At 38.7% G+C, this 17,959-nt stretch overlaps 1 protein-coding gene and 1 long non-coding RNA gene across 2 annotated transcripts in view; one reads left to right on the forward strand and one right to left on the reverse strand.

Annotated features, from left to right (window-relative positions):
- Nucleotides 1-17,959, forward strand: part of csmd3b (CUB and Sushi multiple domains 3b) — a gene marked incomplete in the record, with an annotated part of 423,353 nt that overhangs the window by 367,850 nt on the left and 37,544 nt on the right. Inside the window, 9 exon segments of the mRNA XM_024295326.2 lie at nt 1,532-1,612; nt 3,621-3,734; nt 3,842-4,030; nt 5,493-5,639; nt 9,592-9,780; nt 10,097-10,282; nt 10,391-10,585; nt 13,605-13,778; nt 16,812-16,985. Coding sequence (XP_024151094.1) covers nt 1,532-1,612; nt 3,621-3,734; nt 3,842-4,030; nt 5,493-5,639; nt 9,592-9,780; nt 10,097-10,282; nt 10,391-10,585; nt 13,605-13,778; nt 16,812-16,985 — 1,449 coding nt within the window.
- On the reverse strand, nt 6,579-14,349 carry LOC112160654. Its single transcript, XR_002921714.2, has 4 exons — nt 14,286-14,349; nt 13,690-13,747; nt 6,793-6,846; nt 6,579-6,672 (listed from the first exon to the last, which is right to left on the reverse strand). It is a non-coding gene; the product is annotated as an uncharacterized LOC112160654 (long non-coding RNA).

Consider the following 17,959-nt stretch of genomic DNA (forward strand, 5'->3'; position numbering starts at 1 on the left):
GTAGTTCACAAGAAATCTGCCTCTGAGTTGTTAGCAGGATCGTAGGTACGATGAAACCCCATCCCCCATTCCCCTCCCCCCAGCATAGCTTCTACATCAAAATGAGCTCTGTATTAAACTGCATGTTTTCGTTCCCCTCCCCTAGCGTAGTTTCTACATCACAAATTAGCTCTTTATTAAACTGGATGTTTTCGTCGGTGCGGTGCAACCCCATCCCCCATTCCCCTCCCCCAGTGTAGTTTCTACATCACAAATGAGCTCTATCTTAAGATGCATTTTTCTCATTGGCAGGGTGCAACCCCATCCCCCATTCCCTTCCCCCAGCATAGTTTCTATATAAAAAAATTTATCTTTTTTAAACTGCATTTTTTGTTGTTGTTGGCAGTAGAACCCCATCTCTCATTCCCCTCCCCCAGTGTAATTTCTACATCACAAATAAACTCTTTTTTGAACTGCATTTTTTTTGTCTGTTCCCGATTCCCAACAATTTGAATAAATAATTACTCAGAAATGCAACTTGATGTTAAATTGTCTTTATATATGTCCTCTATCATCAGACAAAGGCCGCAAAAACATTCACAGTGGGTCTTTTAGAAGCTGGTAACCTCAAAGGGTTGCAAGGTTTTCTTTTCTTGGAAAGAAGATAGTGTTCAGATCTCTCTGAAATCATGAATTTTGGCGACCCAAATCGGAATGTCATAGTTAGCATCAGAGATAGTGGCTAAAGTTCAACTTTATTTTAAAATGTCAACGAAACCCCAGTAGAATCTTCCGTTAGGTATTTATCTGTATCTTTTTTATCTCCGGGTTAAGTTTTTGAATGCCTCTGTGCCGACCAGAGAGCCACACAGCGGCGGATAATGTTGTCATGGATATAAGTCTGAAAAAACGCGCGTGACATGAATGTGGAAGTAGCTATAAAAATAGAGCTTAGTGAGATCAATGACAGCTCATCCACTTTTACGGAGGCATTCGCACTGGACTCACAAACATGTGCACATTCAGACAGACTGGCAAGCGCACAGACCACGGGGCTTTGATATGCATGAGAGCAGCAGATACTATTGGCAGGTCTCATTTTCATAGTCAATTTCATCCTGACTTATTGCCCTCAGCTCTCCCTCCCCCTCTGGTTCTCAGCACTGTCTGTCTGTCTGTTCGTATATTTTCAGCCTCTCTCTTCACATTCATGCAGTAATATTGATCACAGCCTTCAGCTCAGCAGCAGAGGGTCCAGTTCCTTTTTTATGATTCAAGGCAGTGCTCTGTCTATGCAGCTGTTTTTTTCTTCAACTTCTTCATGCTTGGCTGACCTGACCGCCTGAACTTAAAAGTGAAGTTAAGCTGGTACAAGCATGTTGAAAAATCTAAACAGGATGCAGAATTACCTGTAAAAGCTGGTGAAAGTTTTAATTTTCCTCCTTTCTCAATATTTTCAGGATCACAGATTGATTTCTCTCTCTCTTGTTTTTTTTTCATGTTGTTACTCTGTTTGTCCTCTTTCTGCGCTCCTGCTGCCTGCTGCTCCCAGCCTACCAATTAAGGGTTTGCCAGCCTCCTCCAGAAGTGCCCAACGCTGACATACTGATGGAGGATGGTGAGCTGGAGATAGGTGAGCTGTCGGTCTAACTGTCATCCTTCTAGATGGGACAATTTGACACCAGATGCAAACTTGAGGCTTGCAACTTTCCGGTAACCAAGTAAACAACAACGATCCCCAACAGCTCTTTGTTGGTGTTTATGTCTGTATCCTCTTTAATTGTATGTATTGTGGTGGCAAAACATCAAAACCATCAGATCTGAGCTCATATATAATAGTTCCAGCTAATGGTGTTTGGAGTTTGCAATATTTGGAATATATTTCGCACTATCTGGTGCACTCTCAATATATGGTCTATTTTCAAACTTTTTTTTTGTATGACAGGAGTCCCCAACCACCGGGCCACAGACCGGTACTGGTCCATGGACCAATTGGCATTGGGATACAAAAGAAATAGAAATTTCTTTGATCCTCAATAATCTTTTATTTTTATTTTATTATTTTTTTGAACAATCACATTCTCTCAGCCACACCTTTGAGCACTTGAGCTAAAAAGTTTAGTCGAAGGAAGAAAATTACGACAATCTTTTATTCTATAAAACGTTTTGGTTTTGAAGATTACAAGACTCTCTCAGTTACATTTCTGTCACTTGAGCGCTCAAAGTATTTCCGGATAACGAGGAAAGTTGGATGTGGAACGTTTTTTGCTAACAGATAAGAGACAGAAAAACAGACAGAAACTACTTAAAAAAACAAGGCAAGCATTGAGACAAGAGTCTAAATTAAGTCAGTCTGGCTTAATTAACTGTGTTCAATAACCCTGGAACTTGTTTGCAAAAAGCTACACGTTAGCCACATTAGTCACGTAAGCGTATTCACAATACATGTAACTCCCAACCTCACTGCTAACTGCTAGCTGTGTTAGCATATTCACAATAACACCCCAGGTTGTTTGCAACTCGTAATTAATCCTGTTATTGATGTTATTGATCCTGTTAAAACAAGCATTACTGTAACTACGCTAACTCTTAGACTTTTTAGTAACAAAAAAAAAAACGAAGTCTGACACTGCTACATGTTAGCTGTGTTATGTTATGGTTATGTTAAGGTTATGTTATGTTAAGGTGCGCTTTTAGGTGCGCTTTTAAGTGCAAAAAATATGATATGTGGTCTTCTTTAGTATTCTTTGTCTACAGCAACAGTTTAAAAATGTACAGCAGTGACTCCCAAGTGTGGATTAGAATAAAAGGCAGCAGCTCAACACTAGGACTTAAGATTTAGTTTTATCAAACTTCTTCTCTGACAGAGTTTTCCTGAAAACTAGATAGATCATCTTACATTTAATGTTTAAAAACAGTGCATGTTTTTTTTTTTATAATTTAGGATGACTGAAGGAACTTATGCCATAAATGTGGAGCACATGTTTTATGGAGCACAAATGTAAAGAATGCAGGATCCTTGTTTTGATTTTCTTTAACGCCATCGTGTTGCATCAAATTATTACTAAAATAACTTAAAAGTCACCCAATTCAACAAATCATTTATTTTTTTTAATGTGGTCGTTTAAAATCTTCCATTTTTATTTTCAATGGTAATGTAGTTTTACTGACAATAAACGATTTGCTTATTTTTGAAGGTATTCTGAAGGCTTTTTGCCAAAGGTGTTCAGTATTGTGACATTCTTATTCTGTCTCCTGTTGTGAACACTTGAGTGCCATTGCTTTGTGGCCTTTTCCTTAGTATTTACTCATTTTTCTGAGCTTTGGTTCAACTTTTTTTTTGCCTCAGTCGCGCACGGTTTTACACAATGGTAACAAGTCACAGGCTGCTTGTTAGTAGTAAGTTGTTTCACTGTTTTTTAATTTCAGAATTATGGATGAAATCATCAGACCAACTGTGTTATAGATTCTTTAGATACGTTATGATTAAACACTTAAGAAAAACACCTTTCCTTTAGGTGTAAAAGTGTATGTGTGAAATAACAGCATGTGTATCAAAGGAGCTGTGAATGTGTCTTTTTTTACTAGTGTGACATTTTGTTTTAAAAATCCTCTCTCACATAATGATTTTCTATCTCTAGGTGACATCATTCGCTATAAATGCCACCCTGGATTTTCATTGGTTGGCAGTGAAATTCTAACCTGCCGCTTAGGAGAGAGACTACAGATGGATGCACCGCCCCCAACATGTCAAGGTGTGAACTAAGATCTGCATCTAACTGAAAAAAAATCGTGTTCGGAAAGTCTGTTGATCTTACATAACCCCACTTTTATTTTTTTTATGATTGTCTCACTGCTTTAGTTCAATGCCCTGCACACGATGTGCGATACGACTCATCGGGCGTCATCCTGAGTCCTGGCTGGCCTGAAAGCTACCCCAACCTCCAAATGTGCTCCTGGAGCATAACAGTAGAAAAAGGATACAATGTCACCATAACCATTGAGGGTTTCCACACTGAGAGAGAGTTTGATGTGCTGGAGATTTTTGATGGTAAAGTACACAGAAACCAATAAAGACATAAAGAAACAACTTCTTAAAAACATTATTTAACCCTTTAACACCGCAGATGTCACCGGCGACACATAAATAGCACACGCTCTTTGTTACACCGTAATACCCGGTATAAATGATTTGTTGTGGATGCTTTGAAATGTGATTACATCAATGATATTAATGATCCTTTATAACCTGAATCTATTAATATTTGATATTAAGTCCTGAACCCAATATTGATAATTCATGTAGAGAAAATGGTATGGTCGAGTCGGGGTGGGATTATATAAGTTCGCTTCCTTCCACTTCCTTTCAAGTGATCTACTTGGGATTTATTAAGTGATATGTTATGTATTATGACCTGATTGCTTGAAATAAACCATTTCATTCATTCGTACTTCATGGCGGTCAGCCATCACATCAGACGTATCACGTCCGTAGCACAATCGTGTGGTCTAGTTCATAGTAAGGTTGATAGGCTTTTACGACTGTTCACTCTAACTGCAAAGAACTTCTAAGTGGCATTGATACTTTTTAAGCCAGATGCTCGATTTTCTCCAGTGTATCAATGGTTTCATAATTTTCATACAGTAACAAATAGATATAGTTTTTTTATTTATATAATGTTTGTACATCAGGTGTCTCCTCTTTTTGGGGGGTATTTTGAAAGCCTCAACAAACCAAATTGCAATACTGTAAAATATTGTTAAATTCGTAATGATTTGCCACCTTCTCTATATCATTTTCGAATAAAGCTGAAGTTATAGTTACATTAGAAAGTAAATATTTCTGGAATATTTCTGTAAAATCTTTATTTTTATTTATTTTTTTATTGTTTTGGAACTGAGTCTAATTCCTTTTGAATTAAGAAGGCTGTAACAGAAAACCTGGGACACAGAAAATGTATTTTCCGCCATTGCATCTACTGATTGCTAAAAATAAGTATAAGGGAAATGATGCGACATTCAAATGATTTTACAAGAGGCGTAAATATCCAATCACGGATGATGATGTCATCAGCTTGTATCGTGATTGGAGTGATTTGTTTCCAATGGCCTTGTGACCCATGTGACCCAAGCGGTTATGAATGAAGTATGAAGTCTATTTCCTTCATACTTAATTAATTCTGATGTGAAGAAGAGTGGCTTTTCATGACAAGTTTGCAAGAATACACTAATGTTAACTGTTATAAAAACAGCTCAAAAATGCTTTTCTCTGTGACACAACTGATTTATATTGATTATGTACGCATTTTACTACTGTAAAGTGTTTCATATGAGCGTAAAGCTGCTTTTCTACACTTCAGAATCAGCGTAAATGGTTAGAGTTACAATGATTGTAAGAAAGTTAACAACAAACCTAAAGTTCTGGTGTTAAAGGGTCAATTTAAACCAAAAAATACCAAAAAAAGACTTACTTCATGTTTTTCTTTTTTCTCTCTTTTTTTTTACCACCACAGGTCCAACTCCCAACAGTCCAACTCTGGCAACACTGAGCGGTGACCTGCCGACCCCGTTCAACATCACAACCTCTGGTCACCAGTTTTTGGTCCGCTGGTCTTCAGACCATGGCACCAACAAGAAAGGCTTCAGAATTCGCTATGTTGGTGAGTACCAAAGTATGTATCCCAACTTTACTTTTTACTACTTTACAATACAATGCATGAAAATAAAAGCATCAGAAAACAAGAGAGACAGACAGAAGACCCTAAAAGTGCATTGCTATTACTGTGTTGACAAAACAACAAAATACACAAATATATATGTATAGCTTTTCCAATTTCATAAATTGATCTTCCCTCTACTTTCCTGGTAAACTTCTGTCTGTCTCCAGAAGCAGTTTGCTGAGTCAGTTAACCCTTTAGTTTCTGAAACCTTGACAGGAACAAATGTCGCTTTGACAGCTACACATGTCGCTTTGCATTTAGCAAGCCTTGCACCTGCACCTGCAAAGAAAAGTGTCAGATTTTTAAGTAACGAGGCTTTAGAGCTTTCTTAAATGATGATTTTTGACAGCTACTTGGACAATTCCTCCACCCAGTTTGCTATTTTCACTCAACACATCTTATCGGAAGAGTCCCTCTTTAACCTTCGAAGTACATCTACTCCACCATGAATTAAACGATGAAGAGGAAAATCTCTTAAGACACTGTAACTTTCTTTGGTGGCTATGATTAAATTGCACTCCTGCAATAAATGTTTATTGCACGTGGGAAGCTTATAAATAACGGTTTTAGCTAAATCAGGCCAATGTCTGCACGCATTCTCCAGAGAGCAATCATTATGTGTGAAGATTTTAATTATAAAGACTATGTTTAAAGCTCACGTCGACAGCTCTTCGTGATCACTCTCATTACAGCTAGCCAAGGAATCTGTTTCATTTTGAGGTGAATTGAAGTATGACTGAATTCTGCGGTTTAATGTCACCGGCGCTAAAGTCACCGCAGGGAAATGGACCTAGATTAGATCTGTCAACTGGCTGCTTTGTCTGTGTGCTGGTTAAATGTTTGTTTGATTCACAAATAAACGGTGTCAAGGAGCGTTATTTTTAATTCACTTTACAAAACTGTACAAAACCTCACTGGCACATTTTCCCTGTTTTTGGCCCACGAAGAACACATCTGAAGCTGCTCCAGTAACCTTTAAGAGATGTTGTCTTTTGTTAGTTCAAACACACACACTTCAGATCTGAGGCCAACAATAAACTTTAGGGAGGAATGAAACACATGTATCTCTCAGAAATAAGGCCAGTTCACTTACTTTTGGGTTGCTGCCCATAGAGTTGGACTTTGATGTATCCTTCACAAGGTTTGACTGAGAAACATTAAGAAAGAATTACTAGTGGCATATTGACATTATTGCATAGGAGTGGTTCCAGATCTACAGATACAGGGATGTGAATAATTTGTACTCTGGGGCAGACACTTTAACTTATTGCCAGGGTGTTGGCAGCTCCAGCACGAGTGTCCCCGAAAGACTCCGATATTGTCTGAAAAAGAGAATTACTATGTCTTGTTGGAAGATAATTTCCTAAAATGGCTTGGAGCCATTGATAACTTTGTGAGTGGTGTGTCCAATGGTGGTGTCTGACATCTGCTGTGGCAGGGCTCACTGAAAATTCTATTCTACCAAGAGAGATTTGTATTTTTTAATTATATACAGTTTGCTCACAGAAATGGATCTTGGGTAAAAAAATATTTGTTCTTACGTTGGCACTAAAAGTCATAAGGAGGATTATGGAAAACATTTTTACTTTTGATAGGCCATCAGTACTTGGTAGTGCTTTCTCTACCTAAGCTGACTTTTTTCTATGAAGTTTTGGAATACATTTGCTGTCTGTAGAAACAGATGGGTTTTGCATGAACAGAGTATTCATTGTTGGTCACATTCACAGAACAGTCAAAATACTGGAAGTAGTTAGTGTTGACAAATGAACATTCGAAAGCAAATCATCAGAATATTCCAGTCTGTGTTTTATCAATATGCTTCAGACTTTAAACTCTGTGTTATTAGAAGTATTTTTTTTATTTTTGCAGATCTGTGTATTATTATTATTTTTTTTTTGGTCAGGTTGTAGAATTTGTTCTGTTTACGAGGGAACCAATGTGGCTACCAAGCTGTTCACCTTTTGGAATATCGCCTCAGGGGCCGGATGCCCTTCCTGACACAACACTATTTTTTACCCGGGCTAAGGACAAGCATAGGGAAACTCAAACCCGGGTCCCCTTTACTTAGTTTCAACATTCCATGCCTTCATATTTTGAGCATTTCCATTGTAAAATGGATCCAATAAATCAGAGAACACATCCTCATTCCCAAGTCGTCACATATTGACGAATGGTTAAAGGACCATCAGCGTCAAAACTTCACATTTTGGCTGTCCCCAAATCGTCAAATTTTGACGTGTTGGCTGTTCCAATTAAATTACGGCTCCCCAACCTCCAGGTCGGCTACTGGGACGCGGACCTCACCGGTAACCTAACCCGGTATCAGAGGTGGTACTTGACGCGCAACTGTACCTTAACACAGCGTCAATGTAACCAGACGCGCAATGGTCCCAGAACCAGACATGCAGCGGTATCGGAACCAGACGTGTTGCAGTACCAGGTCAAGGTTAGGGTATCAGCAGCAGTCGCGTCTCGCGGACTGGTCCGCATTCGGACAGAATCCCCAGACCCTTGATTTAATTGGGCCCTAGATTGAAACCTTCAAGGCGTCGTTTGTTGACGCGCTGCCGGCTGTCAGTGACTTCAGTAAAGCTAGAGTGTGATCACACATTCTGTCTACATCTAGTCCAGTAGACGGAAATAAGGGATCCCGAAATTCTCAACCATAAAAGTAATGTTACTTTAATTTCTGCCTCATAAACTAGAAAAAAAAAATGGCAGCAATTTTAAATGAAAGTAACACAAGCATAATGAAAGAGTGAGCTGGGTAAGGGTTTGGGTACCGCTACTGGAAGCGTTCCGAGGACCAGTCAGCATCCAGTACTGCATCCAGTACTGCATCTGATACTGCATCCAGTACCATGTCCTGAGGGTTGCGGACCATTGATTTTATGAACAGCAAGCACGTCAAAAAACAATGAGTTGGGGACACCCAAACCATCAAAAAATAACACCCTGGGGATGAGAATTTGTTGATTAAACAGTACCGAACCATACCTGTTGCGGACCCCATCGGTTGTAGGTCCATTGAAAAGTGGAACGGAACTCTTGGGCTGGAGCTGCTATAGCCACCCATTAATTGGCAGAAAGTGATGACATTACTTAACAACAATATACTGCTCATTTAAGCTAACATATCCAAAGTTTATAAGCATTTTCACCTTCATCATCAAAAACATTAAATTCCTGTTATACACGGGTATGAGCTGCTGGATGACCTCCACTGAGGTTGCTTTTTTAAGTCGTCGCACTACAATGATACGCTAGAGGTCTACACCATCCAAACGTACCACTCAGTAGAAGTGAGGCTTAATTGAGTGGAAACGGGCACCAGAATTAACTGGACCCTACCGTACTACTTCTTCCTGTACCGTGCCGGAGCGCTCTGAGGAAATGAGGCTCTTCTGACGACAAGGGTAGGGAGTGGCGTGAAGGGTCTTCCCAATGGACCCAGACTGGATCCAGGTCATCACACCCCTCTGGGGATTGAACCCTGATTTCCCATTTGCCTGTCCTACACTTAGCCAACTGAGTTATCCAGCTGGTAATGTGGCCACCAAGTAAACACAAGAAAACGACGTTGTCTCGGTAAAGCAACACTAAATTTCATGTCATGCATTTCCTTTATTCATACACAGACGTCAAACAACAAACTAGATCTGTTAAAAAATGTGAATGATCATATATCTAAGTCACTTTGCAAACATTCGGCTACTTCTTGGATTATTGTGAGCATGTTAACAAATTCTGTTGTTTACAACCACAAAGTAAGAAATGTCACCAGGACAAGTGTAAACATCCCTTATGCTGCAACACTTCTACATAGATGTAGAGATTATATCTGTATCTCTATAATCTTTGTATATTTTTTGAATTCTTCTTTGTGTTGCAGCTATGTACTGCTCCACCCCAGACTCCCCTCTCCACGGCTCCATTTCCTCCCAAAGCGGGGGTCACGTTAACAGCGTCGTGCGGTGGGCTTGCGACCGGGGTTATCGTCTTATAGGCAACGCCACAGGAACCTGCCGCCGTACACTACTGGGCTACCATGCCTGGGACTCCTCTGTACCTGCGTGCCAAGGTCTGTTTTAAGGAATATCCATTGTAATGTTAAAGAAATGACCCATCTTCAAAAGAACAACAAACTAACACTTATCTAAAAGACAGATGGGTTTTGATTCCTACTTTTACATTGGATAAAAACTTTAACTTTAGAAGCACAAAGAATATCAGTTAAAGGGGCCTGAAATGTCGAGGTGATTCCATATCAGAAAGCTATTTGCAGCATTTTTAACCCATTTTGAAGCATTCTCATTTTCATGCCTATAACTTGTGTATGTGGCAATGACAATTTGTTATTTGTGTGTGCATCTCTTTGTGTGTTCTCATTTTTGTAGCTGTCTCCTGCGGCCCACCCAAGGCTCCCATAAACGGGGCTGTTCTAGCAGCCGACTACTCAGTAGGAACAAGAGTTTCCTATTTTTGTAACGACGGCTACAGACTCTCTAGTAAAGAAGTGACGTCAGCCATCTGTCAGCCGGATGGTACATGGAGCAACCACAATAAGATACCAAGATGTTCTGGTTGGTGACAGATAACATGACATTTTCAATAACATGCTTCCTTAATGCCACTCTATGTTTTTACTACCAGAAATGTTCTTGAGACTGATTGCATTATTGTTTCTGCAGTTGTGGTATGTCCAAGCATCGGGTCATTTTCTCTGGAGCACGGCCGCTGGAGGATTGTCAATGGCTCACATTACGAGTATAAAACTCGCATTGTGTTCACCTGTGATCCGGGGTACTACAGGTTAGGCCCCGCCCACATCCAGTGCTTACCCAATGGGGTTTGGAGCTGGAAAAACGAGAGGCCCCACTGCCAAGGTAAGTAATTAGTGTTATATTGTACTGTGATAGTGCAAACGATTTGCTTTGATTTGATTTGATTTGATTTGATTTGCTTTGATTTGCTTTGATTTGCTTTGATTTGATTTGATTTAAAGGGGATTGGGTTGGACAGGATTTGATTTGCATCATTTGGATTAGATTGGATTTGACTCAATTTTGATAAGAATATGTTTGATTTGACTTGATTTGATTTAATTGGGTTGGACTGGATTGAATTTGATATTTGGATCAGATTTATATTTGGATTGGATTCAATTTTGATTAGATTCAGTTTTATATTATTTGATTTGAATGAGATTGGATTGGGTTGGACTGGATTTGATTTGGATCAGATTTGGACTGAATTAATTCCATTTGATCCGGTTCAATTTGATTAGATTTGGATTGGCTTGATTGTTTCAAGCATTAGAAACAACCAAGTATTACAAAAAATGACAAAATACAGTTCTGTCAATCCCATTTTAAACATAAAGTTATACATCCTTTAAAAATGAAGAAAATAATAAAAGATAAAATAATATAACTACATCTTCTTGTAATTACTCACAATTATGAAAAGGCCTATTTCCAGTTATGCATACACTACATACAAAATTGGATTAGTGAATTAAATATAATGATTGTCAAATATATATGTCAAATATAATTTGTTACCTAAAGAGAGTAGGAAGAAATCAACTTGTAAAATCCACCCATTGTGTTTTTTCTTTATTATTATTTTTTTTACATAAAACATAAATTGGACCATTTTCAGTGTTGTGTGGTCCCCTTACTAAAATCAGCTAAGATAACAATCTGCAAGTCTGTTTGTTTCTGTTTAAAATCATGGCCAACGAGGCGTAAACAATTATTAGTTTTATTTTGTGTATTAAAATAACATAATTAAATTAGATATTGGAGCTGTCTTTAATACATTTCTAAACAGTGATTGCTATTGATTCAAAGCCATACTTAGTGCTGTTTGTTTTGTGCAGAGTCGTGTGTGCCACACAGCATTGTGTATAAAAAATTGCACGGCTGTGTGAATGTGTCTTATCACTGGGACACACATTCATGCAAACTGATGGGTGCACTTGCAAAGGAACCTATCTTCAATTTTAGCAGTGTTATGACAGTGACTCAGAACATGGCTCATGTTCACAAAGCTGACAACATTAGTCACATAAAAAGAAACAAAGAAAATGACTGAGTTTTTATTTTAAGCTTTCTCAAATGGAAGATGAGCGTAGTTTTCTCTTATTATTTTTATGTATAAGTGATCTGAAAGCTCTAAAGTTACAGACACATCGAGCTTGTGACGTGTGTTTCACAAATTTTGCTCCAGGCATTGGATATGAATGTATACAATATATATGTGTATATATATATATATATATATATATATATATATATATATATATATATATATATATGTATATATAAATACAATATATAAATATATATTTATATGAAAAATGTTGTCCGAATCCAAATTGCTTCCCTACCCCAAAGGCTTCTCCCTATCTTCAGATACATTTATCCCTTCAATCAGAAAATACCTTACTTCTGATTCCAGCAAGATGAAGCCAATTCAGTCACCATTTTTCTGCAAAATGGATGCCGCCATTTTGGAGCCAGATGACAATGATTGGTTGAAGTCAGTCTGAGTCACGTTTCCAGGGTAACTATTCTCCCTGACCAGGAGTGAGCTTGTTGGAAAGCCACTCCCCTTCCACTGAATGTGACCCGGCATAATCTGTCAATCAAATGTTTGAGGCGGGGCCAGCGGGCAACACATGCTTTTACTGAGGCATCTGATTGGTCATTTTGTAACTTGAATAACTTATGATTAAAAAAATATCACAAAACAATTCAGGATTATCAAAAAGATGTTAAGAAAAATGTACCAGAGCAAGAATTGTTATTCTGACCAATAAAATGACTGAATAATAACTGTCTATGTGTCCATAGAAATCTATAGGATTTTGGCTTCTTGGAGGCTGCAGGTACTTCCTGTTTGGAGGGGGAAGGAGTCGAGATGTAGAGCGATTCTAGAGTCTATGATGTTAGGGGATAGCTGCCATTGCTCAAAAGATACATAAAAATATCAGTTTTATAGCTTTAAAAATGTATGGAAATACATAAACTTAATGCTTACATTGAATTGTAAACTTCTGTGCCTCAGAGCACACTGCGCCACAGCATGACAGATCGGTACAGCCAGCTCTAAGTCACTAAGTACTTTCTTAACCCTTGAACCACTTTCGCTTTAAAAAGTTACACCATCACTTTTGCCAAATAGTTTTTACCAGATATATTATACCAATATAAAGTATTGACAACAACATGATGAATTAGAGTAGTTTTATATTATTTTTAACTGTAGTACATGTAACAAAACGGAAACTAAAAACATAAGAAAAAAAATGATACTGGAGACTTGTCCTTTGGTTCACCCATATGAGACTTCAACCAGGGACCCATGACAATCAGAAAAATGCCACACATTGAAAATCATGTAAACACTTTTGCTCGGGTGAAAATCACCCAGCGATAGTAGAGTTAAAAAAAGCACTTTTGGACACAATACAGTTTAAAATGCCTGAAGGGCGTGGCCAGAGGGGAAGGAAAGCAATTGGGGTTTAGCCTTGGTTTCAGAAAACTTCAGCCGAGCAAAAAACACAATTATAAATTTCACCACCATGATCGATTGTCAAACTTTCTGAGTCCCTGATTGGTCAAAGTTTGGCTGAAATGGTCGTAGAACCTTACGTGAACATGAGAGTTTTGAACGCCTGTAACATGTTTACCTTGACTTTTCCTTAAATATATTTTCTTAAACTTTCTTTCAGGATACCTTGTTGAATACTTGCCTGATGAATGGTTTCCCAGAATTGGCTGCATTTATTAAAAAAAAATAAAATAAAATAAAAAACCCAATGAGCTATAGCAGCCACTCAGCCTAACATGGTGCTAAACTGCTTTTAAATTGCCTGTGTTGGGTCATGTGTTACAGTCATATCCTGCGGTGAGCTGCTTTCTCCACCCAACGGGAAGAAGATTGGTACTCAGACGACATTTGGTGCTACAGCCATTTTTACCTGCGATCCCGGCTTCATGCTGGTGGGCTCAGCTGTCCGAGAGTGCCTGTCATCTGGGCTTTGGAGTGGAACAGAAACACGATGTTTAGGTGTGTATGGACAGAAATGCTTGTCTATTTGTAATTACATGAAGTCTGAACATAGTGTGTAATTTTGTGAAATTCAAGCCATGGGAACACACATACACACAAACTCAGGCTTGAAATATACCCCCATTAGAGGTGGAGCAGGAACGGTGTGATTTTTCAAGTCAATCTAATGAGGACAGGTACCAAAGGGAGGTCTGTGCCCTACACCTTATGTCTGGCGGCACAGCTGCTCCCTTCTGACCTCATCCACCTCTCAAGCAAAACTATCATGAGCAGGCTTCAGCTGTGCAGCCACTAAATTCATTTTGAACTGTCTATTTCTTATAGCAACCAAACAGAACCCATAACTTTCTTCTGTCAGCGTGCCAGCCAGAGGTAGCAGATGTTGTGACACCATATCTCCATTTCTCCACGAAGCCTTGGTGGAAGCAGCATGTCCCAGAATACTTCAGACGATGAAGTGGGAATGAGACGTGGTTCATAAAAGCAGAGTTCAATGAAACTTACCCTAAGTTGATGAGGAGACAGGATTCTGTCAACGATTGCTATAAACAGCATCGTCGCTTCATTGCCGCTCCTGTTATCTTTCAAATCTAAATTGGCTTTACTGTGCTTGTTTTGCATTTGTGTGTAAACACGTCTGTTCGGCTATTTTCAGTCATAGGAAGAAATATTTAGAGAAGGTTGCCAAATTTAAATCGTATGGTAATAATAACTTTGTGCTTGGAAAACATAGAGCTTGAAGTGACATTTTGTTGCGAACTATAAACGTTTAATTACTCATCGTCAGCTAATCTATTCTTCGGTTGTCTGCAACATTCCAGACGGCATTACATGTGTTCCGACTGATAAAATGCAGTTCAGCTGTTGTAATCAAAAGCCAGAATACAATGTCAAATGACAACGTTAATATGAGGCCACCTTTTCTCTTCTGGTTCGGTTCTACCTCCCTGACTGTGTTTAAATCGTTAGCATTTGCTGACATCAGGGGTGCACTGAAGGTTTTATCTACTGCAAAGAACAAAATCAATACTCAATCCAAAAATCTCTGTGAGCAGAAAATACACATTCCCTTTTGACTTTGTGAAATGGCTTTAAAGCGTCTCGCGTTAGGGCTGTGCATCAATCAGATCTCTCTGAATGAATGTAATCACAGAGTTAAGGGGATACCTGTTTGGTTTTATCAGAGCTGTGTCTAAAAAATACAAAAAAACGAGTGTATGTTTTTAATTTAAATAAAAAAACATTTGTTCACTGACTAGTTATGATTTAAGGTATGCCTTAGTCACAACTGTACTTATGGGCGGAGACAGACTATTTTTCAGTATGTCTTACATTTGTTCGTGGTCAGTAAGGAGCCAGTATGACAAGACAACATACTGGGACAACACATTTAAAAGACACAGCAGCTACTCAAACGGCAGCCCAGAAAAGACACCCGAGGTCTAAAATCAAGCATCTTCGACCTGCGACATAGTAGAAACAACATAGTTAGCAGTACAAGCAAAAATACATAGACATTTAAGCAACATTGATTTACAAGACGATGCATTTACAAGATGGCTCCCCACGTCGGGCCGAGCCTTGTAGCAGCATGCGTTGATCCACAGTGTGGGAAAGCACAGCCAGAGGGAGCAAGAAAAGTTCACCAAGGCGTTGAGATCATTGATAGATATACTGGATTGGTCCTTGTCTATTTGCTGCTATACACAGAGATGTATGTGCAGGCGCCATTGCAATGCTTAGAGTCACGCCAACTCAAGGCTTCTGTTCCAGTGGAAGACAGGCAGACATCAACCACAAAAATCGGACTAACTCCCTCATTTCGTAACTGATTTTCACAAAATATGACTCAAATTAAAGCTTGGTAAATGACTGGTCTTGTGGTGTATTTAAAAATGAATTATCTACTACTACGTCTACTACTACAGGTAAGGCATTGCTGTCAAATTAACACCTTCTAAATATCTGTGATTTTTTTTATTTTTTCTATGTAGTAAAGTCTATATAACTGAGCTTGTAAATGCTTCTCACCCAAGTCCAGAAAGGAGGGAGATTGATGAAGTTTAATGGCTTGACAATGTGAATGACTGAAAGTTTAGTAACAAAGTCCCTTTCTTATTAAAAAAGTGCTTAAAAAATGGTCGTGGAATCATGACAACCAGTTCTGCTTATCACACTTTCAGCGGATTGTTTTGGTTCGGCCAGGAAGTGTGACCTTGGCCTGGGAACAGTCCGATTAGAAATGTATTTTTAGGTGCAGGCAGCCTGTTTCTGTCTGCCTGCTGACGGTCCATATGTATTACTTTGTGGAGAAAAAGTCACTAATCCAGGTCAATTTTCATGGTTTCCTCCAACTCGAGCCATAACCCGCTCCATGCTGGTTTCCATCTTCCCAAGGGAGACAGAGCGGGCAAACAGAGCATCAATAGCACACCTCACTAACAGTTACTGTTGCGTTAGCATTACTCATTCGTCGTAAGTTTCTGGAACTTGCCGAAATTCCACAATACACTTGCCACAAGTACGACAATTGAATGTCTATTGTCATGATGTTCCGTGAGGTGGCTGTATGAGCCTCAGGGGAACAACAACCGTCTACTACCCTCCACGGGCCCGGATGACCTAAAAACCTTTGGGTCAACTCCCCATATGGGTGCATTAAAAATTCACCAGACATTTAACGTGTGTTCAAGAACGTTATCTTGAACCTGCACTTAGCCCGTGGTGTTCACACCATACAAGCAGGGAGGGACTTCTTCTATTCCCTTAGCTACTTTTTACTAGCGCATATACAGTTGGAAGAGTTTTGGTGCGAAGTTGTGTAAATCTTGCTCCAGGCTTTTTCTTTTTCTTTTTCTTTTCGAAAGTATGCTCAAGTTATATTAACCTTAAGATTCAAGCTAATATTTGAACCAACCCTCTACTCATTAGCGACAGGGTCCCAGTAAAGTAGAATTAACTACCGAGGTGATAGACCCAAAATGACCAGGTCCTACAACCAAAAATTGACTTTGGGTTTTTGTCTTTCAGCTGGTCACTGTGGAATCCCAGAAGGCATTGTGAATGGCCAGGTGATTGGGGAGAACTTTGGATACCGTGATACGGTTGTGTATCAGTGTCTGCCTGGATACCGTCTCATAGGCTCATCAGTTCGAATTTGCCTCCAAGACAACCAGTGGTCCGGACAGCTGCCGATCTGTATACGTAAGAAAAACACACAACGTGGTCGCAAACATTTGTCTTTGATTGTCATGTGTTTGAAAGCTTTATCTGACCTAGATGAGGTATGTTTGACATTTTTGTGACTATTTTCTGTGGCTTTAATGAGAGAAAACCACACAAACTCAAATCTACGTAAAGCAGTCTTTTCAACTTGGGGTGTGAATGATGCATAAACCCAATCAAAGAAAGGTTTCAACACATTTTTCTTTCTCTTTGTTGAGCTCTCATGGATTGGATATATTGCTCTCTAGAATTCTTTGCAGGTTAAAGTGTGCTAAAATTCACATCAATCGGTATAAAATACTTAGCTACAACCATAATTTTTTAGCAGCATAGACATTTTTGTCAATATTCAGAATCAATTAACAGGATTTAAGGTGCGAAACTCCCCACAATTGAGTTGTCGGGAGGGTGAAACATCTTCAGGCGCATGGAGGGAAAATAAAAATCCAGTGAATCAATTTCAGTTCCCTGGATTTTCATTGGAAAAATGTAGTTGTTTTGTTTATAAACCACGAAGAAAAATCGTAAAGTCTTCTGCTGTTTCATCTAGACTCAAACAAAGTTTGAGTGCAAAGTTTTATGAGTTCACCTTTGTTTTTTTTTGTTTTTTTGTTTTTTTTTTTAGAAATGTACATTTCTCAGGAGTTAGAAAAATCAATGAAGAAAACATCTCACAGGCGAAACCAAAAGAAAAGTCCTCCTGTTTACTATTCTGTTGAGTGCTATATTTCTAGGAAGATGCAGGAGGATTGACTAAATGTCAACATAAAAGGCCTTAAAGAGGAAATTTACCTGTGAAAATAAGTTTGTAAGGACATTTTAAAATTAAACATTCTTTTGCCGTAAATTTCCAAGTTTTTTTTTCTTTTAAACAAAAGATGAAGGCAGCTCAAAATGAAGTTTACTGCCTTGAAGATATAAGGAAGAGCTTGATTTTTTTTTTTTTTTTTTTT

Source organism: Oryzias melastigma, linkage group LG11 (genome assembly GCF_002922805.2).
Source record: "Oryzias melastigma strain HK-1 linkage group LG11, ASM292280v2, whole genome shotgun sequence".
In the NCBI taxonomy this organism is placed as follows: Eukaryota; Metazoa; Chordata; class Actinopteri; order Beloniformes; family Adrianichthyidae; genus Oryzias; species Oryzias melastigma.